The sequence below is a fragment of the Pyrus communis genome, chromosome 12, assembly GCF_041283825.1.
Source record: "Pyrus communis isolate YQ-2024b chromosome 12, ASM4128382v1, whole genome shotgun sequence".
Taxonomy (NCBI): Eukaryota; Viridiplantae; Streptophyta; class Magnoliopsida; order Rosales; family Rosaceae; genus Pyrus; species Pyrus communis.
Genome location: NC_142576.1, coordinates 12,277,278 through 12,300,964, shown reverse-complemented (window position 1 = coordinate 12,300,964; position 23,687 = coordinate 12,277,278). Strand labels below are relative to the sequence as shown.

General features: G+C 36.3%; 1 protein-coding gene across 1 annotated transcript; it reads left to right on the top strand.

Annotated features, from left to right (window-relative positions):
- Window positions 1-3,431: 3,431 nt before the first annotated feature.
- NCS1 (permease, cytosine/purines, uracil, thiamine, allantoin family protein) lies at window positions 3,432-5,502 on the top strand. Its single transcript, XM_068485818.2, has one exon. The coding sequence runs from the start codon at window positions 3,546-3,548 to the stop codon at window positions 5,268-5,270; it is 1,725 nt and encodes a 574-aa protein (XP_068341919.2). The 5' UTR covers window positions 3,432-3,545; the 3' UTR covers window positions 5,271-5,502.
- Window positions 5,503-23,687: the final 18,185 nt, after the last annotated feature.

The following is a 23,687-nucleotide window of genomic DNA, read 5'->3' as shown; positions in this document are numbered from 1 at the left end:
GGCAAACTTTTTTTTTTTTAACAAAGGCGTACTAAGTTAAGTACTATTAACTCCATATAACAGAAAAAAATTTTGTATGTGATGTACAAGAATATTTGCATACAAATAAATTAAATCATAACAATTTTAAAATATAAATTAAATAACTTAAATTAATACAAAATAAATTAGCAAAGAAAATAACTTCAAATTTGTTCTTCCCTGATAAACATATACAACAATCCTATAGAAAAAAAAATTTACTTTGGTAAGTATGAATTCACAATGAAAAAATTAAATACAAAATCAAATCGCTAACTGGATATTGCAGGATAGATTGATGAAGGGAGAAGGCATTGATATGGAGGTGGAGGTGGAGATTGAGATGGAGGAAGTATTAGAGTATGAATTTGAGAGAAACGGAGCGAGTAGGAGGTGGATTTGAAGAGAGATGAGAGAGGGAGACGTAGGGAGGCACCAACTTTTACAGTTTTTGCCTTTCCCAGCTAAGCATTTTGATTATAAACACGAAAACCTTGCACGACGAGCCCTTCATCGCGCAAACATATATCGTTGATAAACCCTACTCCACTTTATGCGACGAACTATTTGACCCTGTGAAGTATCTTTGAGCGATGAATGTCTAATTTGTCCCACTAAAACACTTTAAGCAACGAATATGGGTCTTCATCGCACAAGTTATTTATTATTTTTTAAAGTTTATCAATATAGCCTAATTTTTTTTAATAAATTTAAGAAAATAAACTATTCAAATCATCCATATAAGGTAAATCAAATTAAGCATATAAATACTTAAAGTAAATATTTAATCCAAATACAAATTAAATTTTCTTTTAAAGCTACCATCCAAAAATACAAATTAAAAAATTATTTTATTCGTCCATAACATCTAAATAAAACATCTACTGTGCTAGTGGTGTTTCTACATTTGGCTTGACGTCAGACTTCCACTCCTAGTAATGCCTCTTAAATATTTCATCGATGAACTTCATTAGGTTACGGTCCGTTTGATCAATAATATAATTAGCTTGTTGTACAAAAAATAATTAAATATTAAACATTATACTATAATATATAACAAAAATAATTATTAACTTACTACGACACTTACTCATAAGTCATCCAATATAGACTTTTTTCATGTCCTCTGGCATGTTTTCCAAGACGCCCACCCCGTAGGACATTTGTTCTACAATATTGTTCCAATGTCGTGCTCACCTTTTGCTTCTTAGATCCACAGAACGATTCATAGGTAATTCACCTTGGCCCGTCATTGTTCCCCCTTTTGACCCGCCTAGACACTCTTCTTTTTTTTTTTTTTTTTTTTTTTTTCCTATACGGAAAAAAAAAAAAAAAATTATGCAAACTAATTTGGTATTACCTTTATGAGATCCTTCTCCCTCACATCCCTGTTTAGTTGGAGCAACAGCGGAATCGGCCATCATACAAAAAAATAAAACAAGAATTAGGATATGACGGGCTTGGGGAAGAAGAAAACGAGAAGGCCAAGAGGGGTTTGGGGAAAAGTATGAGAGAAAAAAGGAAGAGTGGATCTGTGATTTTATAGAACTCGTGGGTCCTTTGCGCGGCAAAGGCTTCGTCGTGCAAATATTGTAGTAATTACTCTGCCTTAAATGTCTCACCGACCATTTCTGATAGTTTTGCACGACGACCAATTCGTCACGCAAGAATTACGTGGGAAAAAGGGTCGCTGCGCAAGATGTTGGCCCCAACTCTCTAGTTTTGCGCGTATTTCTCGGCCTTTGCGCGATGAGTAGTTAGTTTCGTCATGCAAAGGAATCTTGAGCAAAGAAACATTTCGTCGCATAATGTCCATTACGCAACAAAATTGGATGTTTTGCATAAAGTTTGGTCGCGCAAGTAGTTTTTTCTACCAGTGCCACAATAGTAAATTTAGCACCGCACTACAAAATTTCTCCTTCCGGCATAGCTTTGTAATAGGGTGAGACCAAGCGAATGAAAACAAAACAAGACTGCTACATCTCCCTACATTTTTTTTTCTTTCTAATAGCAACAGAACGATTTACTTAATCGTGAAACAAATACAGTATGAAATAAATAAAAATGCACCAAATTGCTTCTCCTTCTATCCAAGCATTAACATCTGAATGAGAAATAGCACGAGATAAAAATGCACCAAATTGCTTCTCCTTCTATCCAAGCATTAACATCTGAATGAGAAATAGCACGAGACAAATACAGTATGAAATAAATAAAAATGTACCAAATTGCTTCTCCTTCTATCCAAGAATTAACATCTGAATGAGAAATAGCACAACGAGCTAGAGGATGGGCAACTGAAAAATGCATCTTTTTAAATGTGTTCAACTTCCTGTTTTAGTTAAAACCTACGATATGATTAATGCTATCATATGGTTATTTTGTTTTTCATGGGGAAGTTTGCAACCTTCTTATTTTGAATTTCCTGATGCTGGTGAAACGAATGATGGTGGTTAGAGAGCAGTTGAAATGTTTATGTGAGTCTTCCTAGTCCCTAGAATGGTGGACTGACGTGACGAAGCTACCAGCTGATCCCTTTAAAAAAAAAATTAAAAAAATTCTTATTCTACATTCTCATTTTGTTTTACAATCCTTTTAACATGCTTGACGATAAGAACTTTTTATTTCCTCTTCGCAATCTTTGATCAATAGCTACATGACAACTCAACTCAACGATTTGGGATCGAGAAATAGTTTGTTTTGAGAAACTCTAATGTGATTGTGCATCTCCTTCGAGGGAGACTAAATTTGCACACAAAAAAAAAAAAAAAAAAAAAATTGAAAGTTGATGTTTGATTTATTACTTAAACGTTGATAAACGTACTCATTCCTATGGTGACACATAATTTAGTTTACAAATTTTATCTCTAGATTTAGTCTCTCAAGCATTACCCTTTTTTATGGGCCACAATCTTGGCTCCCTATCTTTTGTGTACATATTCTTTATTTCATTAATGTATATAAAAAAATCACATATTCACTACGGGTGGGTAACGCTAACTTGTAACTAAATACTTTAGAAAAATGTGAAATTACCCTTATTTTAAAAATCAGTACTAAAAACTAGTAATATTCCTTCATCCTTGTAATATATATTGTTGTATAAAACGAAAAGTATTCCTTGTAGATTTGAAAATCTTTCTTTTCTCTAAATGGCGTATGAGTTAAGGAGGTTAATCCATAAAATAAATGTTATTCTAATCTCCTAAAAGTCATCAAACATATCTTATTATTCTTGTCTGAAATTTGATTCCAAATGTTTGATTTAGTAACTGTTATTCTAATCTCCTAAAAGTCACCAAACAAATTTTATTAATCTCGTCTGAAATTTGATTCCAAATGTTTGATTCAGAAAAAAAATAAAAAATAAAAAAGATATAATATAAGAGATTTGTAGACTTGCCCGCAAGCTCTTGATCCAAGACTCTAAAGAGAGAAAAGTCATAGGCTAACATCCACCACTCATCATCTATCTCAAGCAGATACCACAGATTCCAACAGCTCATCTGGAATCCCACTGAATCATGATGCTCAAGTGTCTCAACTTCCATCTCCATCCCCATCTCCACGCCTCTGCAATCACCAGAATTAACCCAAAACCGTCCTCTCACTCTGACTATTCCACCACCACCCCTTTATTTTCAACCACCAAATTCCACACCATCACCAATGTACAATCCAATATCCACCACCTCTCACTTAGAAGAAGCCCCATTTTCACCACCATGGCATCAACCAAACACAACCCTAGTCCCAATTTCGACGAATTCGAATTTGAATCCGATCCAACCCTTACCAATGATGATCTCAAGCCCACAAGACCTGATCAAAGGACATTTTCCAAGTGGGAAATGGCTTGTCTTTGGATTGGACTAGTTGTCGGAGTCCCAACTTACTACTTGGCTGGCAGTCTTGTTGACCTTGGCATGGCTTGGTGGCAAGGAATTGCCACAGTTGTAGCTGCCAACATAATCCTATTAGTCCCACTAATCCTAACAGGCCATCCAGGCACAAAATATGGCATCTCCTTCCCTGTTTTAGCTCGATCTTCGTTTGGTATTCATGGTGCTCATATTCCCACTCTTCTTAGAGCATTAGTTGGTTGTGGTTGGTATGGAATTGAGACTTGGATTGGTGGTGAAGCAATCTTCATTCTATTACCAAATTCAATTAAGCAATCCTATATGTCCCAAACCCTACCTTGGCTAGGCACATCCCCATTGGAATTTGCTTGTTTTATTGTGTTTTGGGTTGCCCAATTGGCCATTGTTTGGAAAGGAATGGATGGAATCAGAGAGCTTGAGAAGTACTCAGCTCCAATTCTCATCACACTTACTTCCTGCCTTGTCATTTGGGCTTATGTTAAGGCCGGCGGTTTTAGCCACATGCTTTCCTTGTCCTCTAGACTAACCACAAATCAGTTTTGGTCCCTCTTTTTTCCATCCCTAACTGCTAACATAAGCTTTTGGGCTACCCTTGCTCTTAACATACCGGATTTCACTCGGTATGCCAAGAGCCAGACTGACCAAATCGTTGGTCAAGCCGGGCTTCCAATCTTCATGGGGGCATTCACATTTGTTGGTCTAGCTGTGACCTGCTCCACAGAAGTGATTTTTGGACGTGTGATTTCGAGCCCCATCCAACTCCTCGGGCAAATTGGAGGGTTCACTACAATAATCCTAGCCATTGTCGGTGTTAGTCTTGCCACTCTCACAACCAACATTGCAGCCAATGTTGTTGCCCCTGCAAATGCTCTTGTCAATCTGAGCCCTTCAAAGTTCACATTCCGAAGCGGAGCCATTGTCACAGCCTTGCTTGGGATTGCATTTCAACCTTGGCGGCTTCTGAAGTCGAGTGAGAGCTTTGTTTACACTTGGCTGGTTGGATATTCTGCTCTGTTGGGTCCAATTGGAGGCATAATTCTCGCAGATTACTATCTTATCCGAAACACAAACTTGAGCCTCAAGGACTTATACTCCACGAGTGCTTTTGGGGATTACTACTATTCAGGAGGCTACAATTTAGCAGCCATGGCAGCTCTTCTTGTTGGGATTGTGCCCGTGGTTCCGGGCTTCTTGCAGAAAGTCGGCGTTCTTGTGTCGATATCAGATGTTTATGTGATCATATATAACAATGCCTGGTTTTTCAGCTTTTTCTCTTCTGGTTGTTTCTACTGGCTTCTGTCACGTTTGACAAGAAAGCAGGAGTCTCAACCTGCACAAGACCCCCTCTTGCGTCCTGCAAACTAAGATAGCAAAATTCCATACGGTTTGTAAAGAAGGAAACTTCACTTTGTAGACATTTTGGATGACTTCAAATCTGAAATTTCTTGTATAATAAGCCATCTGTAGGGTTTGCTTACCTTGAAAAATTGTATTATCGAATATGCATTACAGCAGCCAAAGGGGATTTACTTGTAATATAATTATAAGATTATGAGTGATGCATTATTGGTATATAGTCCCTTTCATTTGTCTAAAATTTATGGGACTAGCAAGGTCCGCATGCTTAATGGTTGGCCATGTGATCGAGTGATCGAGACAAACATTGAAAGATGAGCGTTTGATGATTATATTTGATGACGGTGTCTCAGTGTAACATAATAATTTTGCTAGAAGGGTAAAAACAAACCTGATATGATATATTATGTCAAAGGTTTTCAATTTTCACAGTAATAAATTTTGGGTATGGCACAGTGATCCTACGTAACATGCCAATTACAAAATCACATCCCATACAAGCAAAGAAGGCATTAATTTCATCAGCTTTCTTCAATCTTCCTGCATTGCTTTCATCCTTCAGCTCTCCTCCTATTTTCTCTCCTGTTATTTTTAGTGGAGAGTTCCCAATACATGAACTAAGTACTGACTTGACCGGTTTAACTTTCTCTGTTTTTAGTAGAGTGATGGTGTAGTGGGTTAAATAGTTAGTTGTTAGGAAGAAGAAGAATCGTTGGAGAATGAACTCGCATCATAATGTATAAGCATATTTACTTTTCGTCACTGCAGTAAAGCGTCATCTGCACTGTTTTAACTGTCTTGACAGGGACTTCGAGCAAGCCTTTTTCTCCATTTTATTCTCTAATAACCAAGGTTTCAAGTTTAAATTGAGCAATTCATAGCTAGCAGCTACCTGAAGAAAGAGTGGGCCTCCAAATGTACCATAAAGAAGAAAAAAAAAAGGAGCGGGCATCCATCTTGCTGGGCCACAATATTTTCATTTGGCTTCCCTTTCTCTTTTTTAGGATATGACACCTGCCCTTTTGTATGTTAGGCATTTCACAAATGTAAATATAAACACACGCGTGCATTTACAGTAGCTCTCAAGCACTAACAAGTCAATAACTTACTACAATTCTAATCACTTGTTTGGACTGGTTCCACATAATGGAATCATGAACTAAATCGTTGAATTTTTAGATTCTTATTCATAAATCATCATTGCAAAAATTCACTCAAATTGGAAATATTTAGCCCTCTAATCATTATTGTTGTAACCAAATTTGAGCACAATCGTTTAATATACCAACAACTGCCAGTGAGCCTACTGGAAAGAGAGCAAAGATCGTAAAGAATCTAGGCACCGGTGTGCTATCAGCCAAGGACTTTTCGTCGATTAAGTCAGTGTGATGTATAAAGCGTCAACAAATAAGCTAGAGCATAGAATGTGATACATTTACCTTGAACCCTAAATAGTGTTATTATATTGTTTGATGAGGGCCTTTGTAAGGATAGAAATTTGTAATAAACTGAAAGAATCCTAATACAAAATCAAGGATAAGATTCCCTTCCTATTAGGTTAGTGATTACTTGGGGCCACTGTTCTAAAAATCCCTATCTAGCGCCGCCTAGGCCCTACCTAGGCACTAGGGGGGCGTTTGTTGCGCTGGATTATCTCGGACTGGATTAGCTTCAAGGACTAAGCTGGACTGGCTTAGACTAGACTAAACTGGACTAACTTAGTGAAGTGTTTGGTGCAGTATTGGACTAAGAAGCTGGATAATAACAAATTATAATATTATATTATTTAATATATAAATTATTAATATTTTATTATGATCTTATCTTTTTCTTCATTTTTTTTCCTACCATTTCCTCGTTAAATTGGATGAAGTTAGCACCGCCAAAAAATTCATCACCATCCCTGGACCGAGATCTTAGCTTTGAATGCTCGAATCTGTCATGGATTTGAAGAAGCCCAAACAGGCCGAGACTTCCAGGCCATTTTCCAGCCACATTCGACCACATTTTGGCCTCGATTCAAGTAAAATCGTAATCTTGTCACTCCCAGCTTCAATTTGGTATATTTTGTATGAAAGTTGGTTGTGAAATGGATCTGAAAGAGAGTCGGAAAGTTAATGATTGATCTAGGTGACCGGAGATGACGAGGAGTCTGTCGAGAGTGGTCGTTGAGCATGACGAGGACGAGAAAGAGAAGATAGTCTTAGCTAGTCCCATGGTTATTGGGGAGGTCTCGCTAAGACCTCTTAGTGAAGGGTTTTGTCCTTGCTAGTCCCCTTTAGTCTCATTAATGTTAGTCCCAGCATGGAACAAACACAGTATTGGACTAATAGCTAGTCCAGTCCAGTCCAGTCCAACTTAGTGAGGGCAAACAAACGCCCCCTAGGCGGCTAGCCACCGCCCTGATTGATGCCTAGGCATTTGAAAATTAAGAAAGGGTGCCTAGACCTGCTAAGATGTCCGCCTAGACTGCCTACCCTGCCCAGACCCACTTAGGCACCTGGCTAGGTTGCGACTCACTTAGGTAGAAAATAGAAACTTTCATTTTGCATTTTATTTTTTTCAATAAATTGTAAGAGACTTATTGAACACTTAAATGAGCACACATTATAAGCTTATTCCCCATGTTTTCATTATGTTCCAATACTTCATAATATATGTGTCATTGTATTTTGTAGTTTATGATGAAATTATATATAATTTAAGTATAAAAATACATTAATTTACATGAAATATAATAGATTTAGTTAAATCCGTCTAGTCCGCCTAGGTGCCCATCTAGACCCCGCATAGGCATTAGGGCCCAACTCGCCGCCCGATTATCGTCTAGCGTCTTTTAGAACCTTGCTTGGGGCACACACCAATTCCCATGATAATAAGATCCCAAGATTCTCTTCTAATTAGGATACACTTAGAGTTACATTTCTTGAGGGCAAGAAGGTAATTCTCAATAAGAATGGACTTTGTCTACCATTCTGGTGCCTATCGGATTGACATGTTTTGATAGCACCAATGATGATCTGACCCAGATTGTTTAGATCATTCCAATTGTATTATTCTGGCCTCTCTGGCAAAAAAGTCCCAGGTTTGATCCAAGCTGATCTTTATGTCGAGGTCCCTTGCTTTTAGTCTTTGAGTCCCAATCTTCATCATTTCATCTAACTTGGTCACATAGATGGTCTTACAATTGCTCGGAATTTCTACTCAAAAGTTTACCTTTGTAAAAGAGGCAGTTACACCAAATCTTCAGTCATTTTGACGAACCAGAGTTCTGTATGTTCAATTGATAACCTCCTAAATTAATAATCAGTTCTATATATCGGGCGTCGATGCCTAGAGGCAAAGATCAAAATGAACTTGAGGCATTCATTAACCTTCACCATCTAGTGTTAAATGGTTGCAGAGTCACTCACAAAGAAAGAACCAACATCTTTGTTGCTTTACCTGATCCATCTGATGAAAATTGTACCTGTTGCAAGATCCACCCCTGGTATGTGGACCTTGAAATAACCTTCCTTATTGCAGACTTCATCAAAAGGTGTTTGATCTTCTACAAACTGGCTCCATGTAACTTAACTCCCACTTCGTTTCGGTTTATGACTTGGTTTGACTGGATCAACAATTTGTACAAGGTAGAGTTATGTCTCCAAGAGTTCCATCCTCTGTTTTAGGCTCAAGTATCACCTAGGTAGAGGAAATACTTCATTTAGCATAGAGGAAGGGAATGATGGGAACCTCTTATCACTAACATGCCAAATACCGACACAAATTGGTACTTATATCTGCTAGTCATGGGTGGTACTTGGGAATGTGACATCTTTGGCCTTAGAGTTTTGAACATCCCCACGAAAAGTAAGACCTAAGAAGATTACTATGGATAAGGTGGGAGTGGTTCGTCATTGGTTGATAGATAGGGCATTCTTATGCATCAAAAATCACCAATTGTTGGAACCAAAGTTATGAACAAACATCGGAATCCTATGAACATCAGTGAAAGTATCAAACCATGTGTAGTTCTTGTTAGGGTTATATGTTGTGATTGACATAAATCTAGGCTATGGTATTTATATAGATATCGAGAAACCTTTTAGGAGAATAATTCCTATCAAATCGGAAGAAATGTTAGGAGGGAATCTAGAATAATATATCCAATCCTCTTCGGACTAGATTATATTGCCTACCTATGACATCGTAATTTGACATGAATAAGGATTTCTTTTCTTGGGAGACAAGTAACCTCCCTAATAAGCTCAAACTCATTCGCCGTTATGACCTATGCCGAACCACCTTATCTAAGGACGTTTTTACCTGAAGTACCTGAAGCAGGTCCAGACTACACACTAAGGGCATAACCGCCTTCTAACCATCTTAGCGTCACATGTCATGAGCCCAAAAATCTTGGTCCCACAATCTCTATCATAAATTACCATTTGCCCAACGAAGTTTTGCCTGACAAATAATCATTTGTCGGGCAAATACTCTTTACCAACGGAATTGATTATTTGTCAGGCAAATACTCTTTACCAACAGAATACCAATGTTTGGCGAGCAAAAAGTGTCAAAGTTTTGGTTTCTGTAGAGCCTTTTGCCCGATGAATAGAGTTCGACTAGCAAAGCTATGGTTGTCGAGTAAAGTTTTTGTGCCAAAGGGAAAACCTTGGCGTGTAAAATATAAACTTTTACGCAATGAACCATCTAGGTTTCATCATGCAATAGTATAAATTAGGATATAGGGTTTATATTTCAATGGTCAAAATATACAATTTCGCGGGCAAAAGTGGGAGACATAGTTGACATATTTAATTCCTTCAATGATTTTCGCAGTTTGCAAAATTATTTTTAACAATCCAACCATAAAACTTGTTTGTATATACTCCAAGATTGCATACACCAAAAATCACAACAAAAAAAAAAAAAAAAAAAAAAAAAAAAAAAAAACTTTCAGGGGTTAGATAACATGACAAAATCATTCAACAGTTAGAAACGAAAAATCATGATTTAAAAGTCATTTTAGCTCTAACTTTGATGATTTTACAACTACACTCCTCGACCATAGAAGAATACAATGAACAAACACCATCATTAATTAAAATATTTACACTAGTAGATATCACAAAATCTTACAACCTACTTAATGGAAGTATAGAATAAGCATACATTTGACTTAATGGATGCCACAAAATCTTACATTCTACTTAATAGAAGTATAAAATAAACTCCCCGAACATGATTGGATTTCTTATTTTAGATGGGTTACACTAGGATTGGATGGGATGGGGTGAGAGTTCTGTGAGTGTTTGGTGCAGTCAACTGCCATGGGTTGCACCACCCTTGCAACTTAACTGCAAAAAAATGTAAAACCTAGAAAATTCCAGAAACTTGAAAAGAGCTTCATATTTGCAATCAAATATGAAGATTTCATATTTCTACAAATATAAAAAAATGAAAAAAAAAATCATCGTATTTGTTTTTTTTTGTTGGGTAATCAAATCATCATATTTGCAAGGAACTTGTAAAATTGATGAAACAGATTCCAGAAAATTAAGAAAAGATATAAAATTTCGAATTATTGAGAGAAAAAAAATCACTATGAAAAGAAAACCAAGATGAAAAATTGGAAAATATTCGAAACAGCCACAACTTCTACTGTCGACTCGCGACCCATGACGCCGGCACCACTTGTAACGACCCTACGACGAGAGAGAGAGAGACGAGATCCATGACGCCGGCGATGCTTCACCATGAGATCTAGAAACGGAGATATGCTGATAATCATGACAACATGCCCCAATCTGATGTGCTCATGCAAATGGATTTGTAACCCATAAGTGAGGGCAGATTACGATTTAACGGTTACTTAGCTTTGATTTTGATGATTTTTGTACAACTACACTCTTTGGCCCTAGAAGAATACAATGAACAAACTGATCATCAATTTAAAATATTTACACTAGTAGATATGCAAAATCTTACGTTCTACTTAATGAAAGTATAAAAGAAACTCTAAGTGTTTGTTAAATATAATGTTTTGACGGGATACTCATTCTACAAAACTAGTTTCAATGATCTAACTGTCAAACTTGTTTATATTTACTCCGAGATTGCATACGCCAAAAATCACCAAAATAATTAAACTTTTGACGATTAGGTAATGGGAGAATCCTTCGACGGTTAGAACGAACATTCACGATTTAAAAGTTATTTTAGCTCAGATTTTTAAAAACCTTTGCCTGATCGCGCCACTTCAAGAGCTCTTCTTCTTCTTCCTCATCGCGCCACTTCTCAGTTTCTCTGCCCCTCTCTCTGTTATCTCTCACATTGTCTCTCTATCTACTCTTTCCCTCTCAATTCTCTCTCCACCACCAAAAAGGCCAGTCCTTCTTCCACCCCAGCAACTGTAAGTCATTTCTCTATCTATTTTTCATTCTGATTTTGATATTTGTAGGAGAATTTCTAGAATTTGTGAAATTAGGATTGTGAAAATTGTGAAAATATAGTAATATTTGTGGCTATTGTGATTTTTGTGAAAATAGGATTGTGAAATATTCTGATTTCTGTGACAGTGAATATTGTGGAACTAAAGAATACATTTTTTTATGATGAAAATAGGCTATACGGAATATTGGGAAAAATAATATTTTTTGTGAAAATTAGGAATGTGGAGTACTGTGAAATTATGAAAATAGTGATTTTTTGTGCATATTGTAATTTTTGTGAAAATATGTATATTGTGAAACTAGGGAACAGGGAATATTGTGAAAAAAAGTATTTTTGTAAATATTGTGATTTATGCGAAAATAGTGGATATTGTGCAAATAGTGATTTACTGAATATTGTGATTTTTGTGAAATTAGTGAATATTGTGAAAATAGTGATTTTGTGAATATTGTGATTTATGTGAAAATGAGGAATATTATGAATATTGTGAAAATATTGACTACTGTGAATATTGTGATTTTTGTGAAAAATATGAAATATTGAATATTGTGAAAATAATGATTTTTGTGAATATTGTGATTTATGAGAAAATAAGGAATATAGAATATATCAGAATAGGGAATAGGAAAATATAAAATTATATTGTCGAAATTAAATTTGTAGAAAATATGTGAAAATTGCAAAAAGTGTTGTGTTTTTCTTTTTCACAAAAGTCATCGATGTAGATCACCAGTAGCCACTACTCTACCTCCGCTTCGAGGCAACATGACATGGCGGATGGATACCCAGCGACACCTAGATGGGCCACTAACGAGTCGACGACCAACCCCAGCACATCTAATGCATCAAGGCGGGTAATTGGATCTGCCATGCGTCTTAACATACTTCATCAAAGCACAATCAACACGCAAAAAGATTAATTCATTCAAAGAAAAAAGTGCAAGACCCTAAGTCCAACAATTAGGGCAAATTGTTCAAATTATGGAAGGATAACCTTCTTCCTGGCCAAATGAATCATCTCAGAATTAAACCTACATTACATCTTAGAAATAGTTACAACATCAACAACCTTACCTTCATCTATAGCAGATGGACCTTTACGGGGAGCTTAAGAATCGACATGAGCGGTCTCTTCCAGAATCACGTCAGAGGCGAAGCCTGACGCAGCTTCCTCAGATGCCTCTAGCTCTGTGGCCTCCTCTGCCAACTCATAAGGAACCGAAAATTTTACCTTCTGGATATGTGCTAATTTGCAGCAGACATCCCATCAGTTGGGATGGCCTTATCTGGCATAGCCCCAATGATAATCTTTAGAATACTTTAGTGGCAATGCAGCCTCGAACGTTGTGCGGATCTCGGCTGACTCCACTTTTTGTCATCCATAACTTGCTAAAGAGCTTCAATATAAGATCCATTCCTCAAGTTTGCTTCTTCCCAAACTCTATCCAATTCCGACTGGAGAATTCGATCAGCATCCCATGTGCTATGTTCCGCTACTAGCATCCCCTTCTGCATTGTCCTTAGCCTTTAATGCTAGCTAGATTCCGCCTCGAGTTTAGCCATGTTCACTGCAACCTCATCAGCCATTCTCTTCACAACACAGTTACTCGATCAGGTTGTTTCGCTCGACGTCTTAAGAGCTCCATCTCTCGCTCCTTGGCCAGAAGCTTCTCCAGCTCTACACTCGTTTCCTACAGCTATCTCTCTAGCTTGATTCAGCAAGCAAACTTGTCCTTATAAGCCACCTCCAGATTATAGATCTTTTTAGCCTATCTCTAGAATGTAGTCTCCATCTAAGCATTTGCCTGATTCGATGTACTCGTGAAAAACAAGATGGGAAACTAAAAGAAGCAATGTTAAATTATTGGAAATATAGGAAAAACTCTGGGTATCAGCTCTAGTAACAATTCCTCACAAAGTGGCCAGACTCTGCAATTACCTCTTCAAAGTCAGTGGGAGAAATAATTGAACGAATCAAGGCATGGGGATGCTTAACGTTGTAAAGACCATTAGCGTTCAAGAGAATCACCTCATGCTTGTAATCGAGTTTGATTATCAATGGAAAGTAAGCTCATCTCGCAGTGGCAGAAGAACTCGATGCTCTTACGGACGATGCACGAAGTCCGACAAAGCTAATTATTGCTGCTTCGCCCCTGTAAAAAAAACCACGGGGCTGTTCAGAAACTACCCTAGATTAGGACTAAGGGCAGAATTTAAATTTGAGGAAAAAAATTAAAAACACCTATTTGGTATTAATTGACACACCCCGACCCGAAAAGTCCACTAGGATTCCGAATCGAGTTGTGCTGGCCGACACCAGGAAGGTGACGAAGCCATAGAAGGTGATAATGTGTAAAATGTGAATAAATTTAAACTTAAAAGTGCCTAAATACACAAATACGCGGTGAGTGGGTATGGACCTATTTCACGCGTGATACGGAGCATAAGTAAGCACAGTAAGGTAAGATAATGATTATACTATCATAAGGAGCCACCTGAACTAGGAGTGCCACAAGTCCTCGTCGATATGGAACTTTGCTATTAGAACCTGTTGAGGTGCAAAAATAGAAAACATGAGTGGTTGAAACAAAGATTTTCAAAATCATTTCTGTTATCAAATGTAGTAACCCCTCGCCGTAAAACATGTATAGTTTCCAACAAATCATACTATGTAAAAGTATGAAATTAAAAGTATACTAAAAGTAAACCCAGAAATATACCACTATCCAGCATCTCATTAGCAATATAAATAATCACATGCTTAATAAACGATACTAGCATGTAAGTCAGAATCACCTATGGTAACCTGTACAACTGTACACATATGTCACATCAATCAATGCTAGCACATAAGTCGGAGTCACCTATAGTGACCTGTACGACTTATCCATATCTTATCAATCATGGCTAGCATATAAGTCAGAGTCACCTATAGTGACCTACACGACTTATCCATATTTCATCACATATCTCATCATTTATAGCTAGCATATAAGTCGGAGTCATCTATAGTGACTTGTACGACTTATCCATATCTCATCACATATCTCATCAATCATGCTAGACAATAACTTAATAACATGCTAGCCAATAGCTCAATAAGTATACCTGCACACGAGTCGGAACCACCTAAAATGGTTTGTACGACAAGACTGGGTGTAAATAAATATGCTCAAGTGCTACGATCACGTGAAGACTGTGCGAATAATCGCGGGTCACCTACGAGTCGAAACCACCTAAAGTGGTATGTACGACGGGACTGTGCACCTACCTTGGATCCAAGGTGAGCGTAAGGTGCGGGAGGTGAACATCACGTGAAGGACTGTGCCCTAGCCACAGGCGGGAGCAATAACACCGGGGTGCAGGTTTATGAGCTATAATATATCTCAACACAATCATACTCACTACCATCACTATCATCAACATGCACTCACCTGAAGCTTACCTGGGCATCCACGGCGTCATTTAGCACTTCAAAGCATTCACAATAGTTAGGTTCAGGTAATATACACATGAATATGCCATGATGTAAATTTGAAATTCAACTATATCATAATACTTCCAGATATATAAACATATATACAAATGGCATGAAATGCATAAACTGTAACACCTCGCTCTTGAACTATTTACTTTCGAGAGTAATCATCAATGATAAGTCCAATTAGACACTAGTTAGATTAACTATCATTACTCACCTTTCCTTACTTCAATTTCTTGATTCTTTACATCTTAATTTATGACCAACATTTAACTACCAAAACCTAAGGTTATATCTTGCATTTTCTACAAATCTCCTTCACACTATTCAATTCCTCAAACAAGGCTATTGTCTCAATTATTTAGTCTCGTTTATTGTATGGCTGCATCTAATGTCTCGTTAGACTGCCTACGTACCCTAAACAGGGATCAAGCCATTCGTAGTTCACAACCATTATTTGTAGGTGACATGCATAATTCAATTTAAAAACGTTTGTGGAACTATTAATTATATGCCTATGATAAAAGGTAAAGACCCACCCACCTGGAGTCCACGTTATGATTCTCTAACACGCGCATCGAGGCGTCCTGAATGATTAGCGCCTAGAACAATTATTGAATCATATCTCAGAACTCTTATTAGTAGAATACGTAATTCACATAAAACACATCCTCAAGGACATTCTAAAATAGTTTGAGACCTACTGACCATAAGTTAACCGTCGATCAAAGACTGACGGTAGGGTCTACAACCCTGCATAACTCGATCCGGAAAATCCACATATCAGATTTCCAATTTGCAACTTCCAAAGATTCACATTATACTTCTAGAATAACATACTAAAATTTCATTACGATCCAACGGTCGGATCTTCGCCAATTGCCCAAAACCAAGTGGCGGTTAACATTTACTTTATAAACTTACAAACCCAATTTGGGAAGATCCGTATGTTAGATTCCTGATCCGTAAGTTTCTACGGTGCTCAAATATTACGTACTATAACGTACTAAAGTTTGGTGACGATCCAACGGTTGGATCATCGATTCATATAAATACTTATTAACGTATCGTACCGAATTTAGGTTCCAATGATCAACCTACGTCATTCAAATATCAAAACAGAATTCAAGACATTTAATATAGCCTAAAAATAGCATTGGCGGCCCACTGACTACGTGCCGCCGCCAGTGTCGGTCGACCGCCCCGACTCGCCGGAACATTCCACTATCTCCAAAAATTACCAAAATTTACAGAATTGTAGGTCTCAATGAGTAGAGTAAACTTTATACATGTGGCCAAGTCTAATTTTGTTGAGAAACACCTCAATTTTACATAGTTCTGCCGGAAACCCTAAAGAGGGTGTGCTTCGATTCAACCTCCATGCTCACTCCGACGCCTCCACAAGTGTTTGGGCTTTGTTCCTGAGGTTGAAGGGAGTCTATTTGTGGTGGTAATTGGAGGAGGTAGGTTCAAATCATGGTGGAATGAAACCCAACCCGTGCGCCCCCTTTTTGCACGGTTTTACCCAAAATTCACCAATTTCCACCCAATTTTTACATGAAAATGGAAGAGGGATCAGTTGGCCTTGTGGTAAGGGTCATTTTTACACTAACCTTGTCGTCCAAGGTGGCCGGAGATGGGAGAATCCACCGGGTCGGGTCACGGGTTGAGGGAAACCCGGTTTCCCCCCTTTTCTTTTCTCCCTCCTTTTTCCTCCTTGCTCTCTTCCCTGGTTGGTCCATCACTTCTCTTCTCTTCTTGATTGGGCAACAGCTCTTCCCTTCTCCTCCTTTCCTCTTCTCCCCCCATTCTTTTTTCTTTTTCTCCCCCATTTCCGTCACAAACACACGCACACACTCACGCACACACCCTATGTCCTCCTTTTAGCCTATATTAAAATAATAAAAATAGAATAGTTATTTCTTCAAAATACTTTCGGTTCTTAATTCCAAATTCACTTCTGCTTGCGTTTACTCGTTCATATCGTCGAGTACTTCAGGAATATACTAAAAGAATATTTAGTATGTCTCACAACACGTTGGTCCATGAAACTCAAAACCTTCACCTCTAGGGCATTTTTGTAAATTCATATTATAAAATTTATAAAATAATAAAATTTGGGACGGGTTGTCACATTAATTTGCATAATTTAGAAAAATTTAATAACTTTTGTTATTATATTTGTTTTTTTATTTTTTTACAAAAGTTAATAAATTTCTTAATTAATACTTAAATATAACATTTTGTCCTTCAATCAAAGTATTCAAATTTTAGTCAATCAAGACCAGAACTAAAGTTTTCCTTCTTATTCATTTTGATTTTGATTTCTATTTCTTTTTCTATGAAATCATGAAGAATTGAAAGGAAAGATTACGAACATGTTAGAAGGAGAGAATGTCAAAGAAGCGAACATATGCTTTGATTTTGGGTTATTACTTTTTAAATGTGTGTAAGATAAATTTTACATATTGAATTAAGTTTGTGAGGGTAGTTTAGGTAATAAATTTGAGTTTAAAGAGATATTGATAATTTAATTAAAAATAACATGAATGTGAAGAAGTTGAGTATACAATAAATTATATGGATTCAAATAAAATTTCTCTTAAACAAATAATTTATTAAAAAAATAAGGTCATCCAAATTAAAAACCAAAGAAAAAAGAAAATAGAGGACGAAAGCCAGTAGTGAGAGGCGTGGACCATGTACAAAGACTAAAATATGAAGGAACTGACGTGGATCCAAAGCATGCAACGAATGAGGAGCAAAAGTACAAAATTAAGCAGAGAACTCAACTGGGGAGCACAAACCAATGCTAGACCACGAATCAGCTTGGACCAAAGGTCACCGCTAACCATACAAAATGGGTCGTTGCCATTTTGCATGGTAGGGTTGGATTGACCTAGAGAACCAGCTTGGACCGAAAGTCACCCCTAACCATACAAAAGGGGTCGTTACCTTTGTGCATGGTAGGGTTGGATTGACCTGGAGAGAAAGGGTTGGTACTGCAATCTTAAGATCACTCTTGATATTCACACAAGATTGATATATATATATATATATATATATATATATATCATGAGTATATTTTCGTTGATACTAAATGTAACAGTGACAGTTTATTTGTGCTATACAAATCTAGATATCCATTAACAGAGTTGCATAAGAAACAAAGAATACCCTAAGTTAAGATTATTAAGAAAAGCATAATTAATGAAAGAATAATATATAGTATCTTACCATACTAATTAAATGATACTAACTCGCTTAATTTGCTAGGGTTCACCTAATCTAACAACTAATAAATCCAACAAGAAAATTGCTAATCACAAGGAGAACAGTATCAATATCTGCCTCCTTACGATGGCCAGCAGAGTCTATATATATAAAAGATGGTGGTTAGTCCGACTAAATTCCAAACCCTAGCTAGCTATTAGGGAAATTCATCATCATTAAATAAGCATGTATATGCTTAATCATTTAATTAACTAAAAGTTTGAGCTTAACAGCTGTATGCATGGATAAGCTTTGTTAATAAAGAGTGTCATTATGACATTTTTTATATTTATTTTTAATTAATCTCCGTTTTTTTTTTTTTGTCAAATTAATTAATCTCTGTTGATTAGCAATTGTTTATTACTAAATATTACGTACTTCCATTGGGCAAGAGATTTAGATTAAACCATTACACACTAACAAGGCATCTCCGTGTACATATTAATGTACCGTTTGCCGCCACATGGCACCATTAAGGACATGGAGTTTTAACATGAGACTTACATCATCTCTATATCTCCCTAGCATTATTTCACCCTAAAATGGCGAAACATTTATAATCCCATAAATAGTCCTTTAAAAAAATTCAAAAATTATGGCTGAATTAAAAAAATAATTCAACTCATTTTAAATTTGAATGAATTTAAAATTTAAAACTTTAGAAAATAAATATCAAAATGGTTTATGGTTGACTTTCATTTTCGTTTTTAATAGTTTTTCTGATAAAAGATTATATATAAAAATAACTTAATTTCCGAAGTCATTCTTTTCGTAAAAACACTTAATTTTACCTAAGGTAATGTTAGAGAGACCAAATTTTGTAAACCAAATGAGGTAGTTATTGGTAATTAGATTATTATTTAAGTGTTGATTAACATACTTATTTTTTTATCAGTGACACAATTAACGTGTTTATTTCTCGCGGATAAGCATGTGGCAAGAGTTCAGTGTAGTATAAATTATTCAAGGAGGTCACAAAGTAGTGGACCAATCACTCGTAGAGAATCAACACAAAAGGTTCTGACAGGCTGCTAGCTCTCCATGCAGATGTTTACCCAGTCCAGATCTGCTGTGCCTAGCTAAAAACCCTTTGCCCACCCTCTGACTGCATTACCTGTCCTTTCCTTTAACCCCCTACATAACACTGCTAAGTTTCGATGAAAAAAAAAAAAAAAACTTGAAAACCAACATCATCAACCACCCCAACCCGTGGGTGGCACCCCTATATATCCTCTCCAGCGCCGGTAAAACCTCCATCTTTATCTCCCCAATTCTAGATGGACATGCATAATCCACCCACCATGAAAATTTTATGTGAGAGAGACTGAGTCAGAGTATTTCAATGAGAGAGAGATGCTCTCTTACCCATATCAATCACCCTACACATCTCCATCCAATTTCATGTATACTGCTGCTTCGATGTAGGGGAATGAGACTTTTGGTTTATCGGACGGCGCGGGTTTGGGTTTCTTAGATCTGTATTTGGGGACTGGTTTTTTTCGGTTTTTGAGACAGAGATAATTGGGGAGAGAAGAGGGATTGTTGTCAGCGGGACAGAAAAGGAATTGCCGGCAATGAGTGAGGGGTTGAGGGGTTGCCCAGTTTGTTTTTCGTTTTTCCTTTAATTTTTGAGAAGTGTTATTGATACTCCAAAAATCTCATTCTACACTCTTCACAAGTGTATTTTTCTTTTCAAATATAGAAAGTTTACAGTGTAGAATGAGATTTTTGGAATGCCAATAACAATTCCTTAATTTTTTTGTTTGATAATTTTTTGTGAAGTTAACCATGTTAGATAGGGGTTAAGTGCATGGATAAATATGACCTACCCCATTAAAATAGTCCTTAAAACCTACCTTATAAGAACATAACAGAAATTTTGATGAAGCTTTAACGGAAGAATCACATTGATTTACGGCACACATATTCAGGAAACTATGTTGATCGATTTTATATTTTAAGGATCATTTTAATGGAGTAGGTTAATTCAGATACCGTTTGTGACAAAACCCTAAAAAATAAGTCAAGTCGTAAAGTGGGCAGAAAAACATGGGCACAGCAGATCTGAACTCAAGTTTACTACAAACATTCATATTTTATTCAACTGATCTGGATGGTATTTGCTTTGTGTAGGGAAGAATTAATCAGATCGAGATTAGTTATGACTGGATTGAGTGGTCGAATCATCTACACTGCAAAGACTCAAATTTAGATTTTTTTTTTTTTTTTTTTGAAAAAATTAGTATTCGGTCCTTAATTTTTAATGTTCATTAATTAAGAACTTATCAGTTTTCAGATTTTCATCAAAGTCCCTAGCATTAGTATATTAATGAATTACATGTCAATTACATAATTTTTTTAAATAAAAATTAATAATTGATTTAGAGTTTTAATACTCACACCCTTATTATTAAACTCCTAATTAATTTTCAATTCAAATATTTCCAAAATATAATGAAATAAAATTAGAATAAGTTTGTATCCATTAAATTTTTATCTTATATGTACCCATTCATATAACTTTTCAGTTTTTCCTAATCTTAAATGTACCCATTCTTAAATATATCAATTTGTTGTATGAAAAATGTACCCTTTTTTATATAAAATTCATTCAATCTTTTCTCTAATCCATTTTTTAAACTTATAAGGGTACACTCTATTTCCGTTGATTTAAGAATGTATCCATGTCAAGTTTAATAGAAGAAATCTAATAATGTTATTAAGCCTAATATCTTTTTTTTTTTTTTTTTTGGTGTTTTTGAAAAATGTTCCCATGTTTTGATACAATAATATTTTGGTTAGTTCTGATGAACGTACCAATGTATATATATATACCTAATTTATTGGAGAGTATAGTTTATCTTTAATATTTTTTCATCCCATAAATTGTGGGTTTTATATAAAATCTCAGTAATATAAATAACTACAAATTTCATGTTTAATTTAAAAATATTATAGCCTATATAGAAATACATTATTACATTAGTGTCAGGGACTTCGATCAAAAAAAGAAAACCACAAAGGTTTTAGTTAAAAAATATTGGTATTTAGGGACTGCATCCAAAGTCTTCATTTTTTTGTATTTTCTTTTTTCTTTTTATGATTGAGTCTTAAAAGGGTGGTAGATTTGAGTATATATTTGGATTTTTTCCTCCGATGCAAAAATTTATATTCTTAAACCTATATTATAACATTTTGGGTTTAAGACTTGAGTCTTTACATTGAAGAAGAAAAGATTAGAATCAAAACTCGAAATTGTTCATTGGAGATAGTTAAACTTTCAAAACTCATATTAATCAGTCCATCCTATTCTTAGTTATAATTTATTGGTTATTTTGGTAGAATTTTGATATTTTGTTATATATTTTCAAGTAGGACATTCGACTTCCTCTGAAGAAAAAAAGTGATCAAACGGATGAATTTTGGAGTGATTCCAATTGGAAGATGTTTGTGAGTCTTTCAAGATGATTTTGTTAAAGTTTCAGATTTTTACGGAGTTGTTTGACCATGGCGATGAAATTAAGGCTCAGCGCGCAGCTTTCCCAGATTGACGTTTGTGGGGGTTTTGGGTATTTTGAAGGTCAAGATGACATATTTTAAGGAAGATTACTTTTGAGGATTTATTGGGGACGTCTTCAGCTTTCAAAAGAGACCTTTTGGGACCAAATCAGAAATGAATTGGTCGGTCAAAAGTGTGATTTTCTGAGAAGTCCGAATTTTGATTTAAATAGGAAACCTTTTATTTCCTAGTTATCTTATTCTATTGTGTTCCTGGTTTTTAGAAGACCTTTTCTAGTAAGGATTTTATTTTATAGTAGTATAGATAAGGCTTTTAGCCATTAGGAATGAGGGAGAACGCATCAATTTAGAGAACACACGCACTACTTAGGGAGCTTTCGAAGATTCAAGTTTATTTTTAAGGTGTTTTCTATCCATGTTTTTAGTAATATTTTGTTTTATGATTGATAGTAACTAGTTTCATTTGCTAGAGCGAGGCGACGAGCCTTAACAAAAATATGTAGTTTCTTTTCAATTTACTTATGATATTATGCATGCAAGTTTTAAATTATTAATCACCGTGTTGAAACTATCTAATTGTCTTGATGATTGGCCACTATTAGGATATATAGAAAAGTAATTTGATGCAATTTTGGCGGAGGGCTGTCCTTGAAATTGGCACTAGCTTCTTGTGATTAATATGTGTAACTTCTTAGGATGGACGACACATCTTAAGGGTTATATGGTTTTTCAAAAGGATCACAAACTTAATGAGTCTTGCATGTTCACATTCAATCTAGATGCCACAGACGAGGTGCATGTTAGATATACATTCTATGTTGGAGGTTCCAAGTAGGATATATATTAGGAAAACCTAAACTTCAAAATATGCATGTGTAATTCATAAGTAATTGAAAGAACTGCGTAGGATTGTTAAGGTGACGGCGGAACCCTAGTGCTCAAATTTATTTTCAAAACTATTTTCTTTTGTTTTCTTTAATTTGCCAATTTATTTAATTGTTTTTAATTAAATTCGTTTTTAATATTTAGGTCATAAAATCATTTTTTTCCAAACTTTGCTTTCAAATAATTAATTAAGATTTGGTATTTACATAAATTATTCATTCAATCCATGTGGAGAACGACCTTGCTTGAGCTACTATACTATGATAACCTTGTACTCTTGTAAGTATTTTTATCCCTACTTTGGTAGGCGGTAAAATCTGTCACATCCCGGCCCGGGGCGGATCACTTCCCGGGCCCGCTCCACCACCGTAGCACGATATTGTCCGCTTTGGTCTTACCATTCCCTCACATTTTTGTTTTTTGGGAACTCACGAGCAACTTCCCAGTGGGTCACCCATCATGGGATTGCTCAAGCCCCCTTCTCGCTTAACTACGGAGTTCCTACGGAACCCGAAGCCAGTGAGCTCCCAAAAGGCCTCGTGCTAGGTACGGATGGGAATATACATATAAGGATCACTCCCCTGGGCGATATGAGATGTCACAATCCACCCCCCTTAGGGGCCCGACGTCCTCGTCGGCACACCATGACCAGGGTTAGGCTCTGATACCAATTGTCACATCCCGGCCCGAGGTGGATCACTTCCCGAGCCCGCTCCACCACCGTAGCACGATATTGTCCACTTTGGGCTTACCATTCCCTCACGGTTTTGTTTTTTGGGAACTCACGAGCAACTTCCCAGTGGGTCACCCATCATGGGATTGCTCAAGCC

Coding starts and splice junctions, on each gene's coding strand:
- NCS1 (XM_068485818.2), top strand. CDS start 3,546: ATGATGCTCAAGTGTCTCAACTTCCATCTCCATCCCCATCTCCACGCC.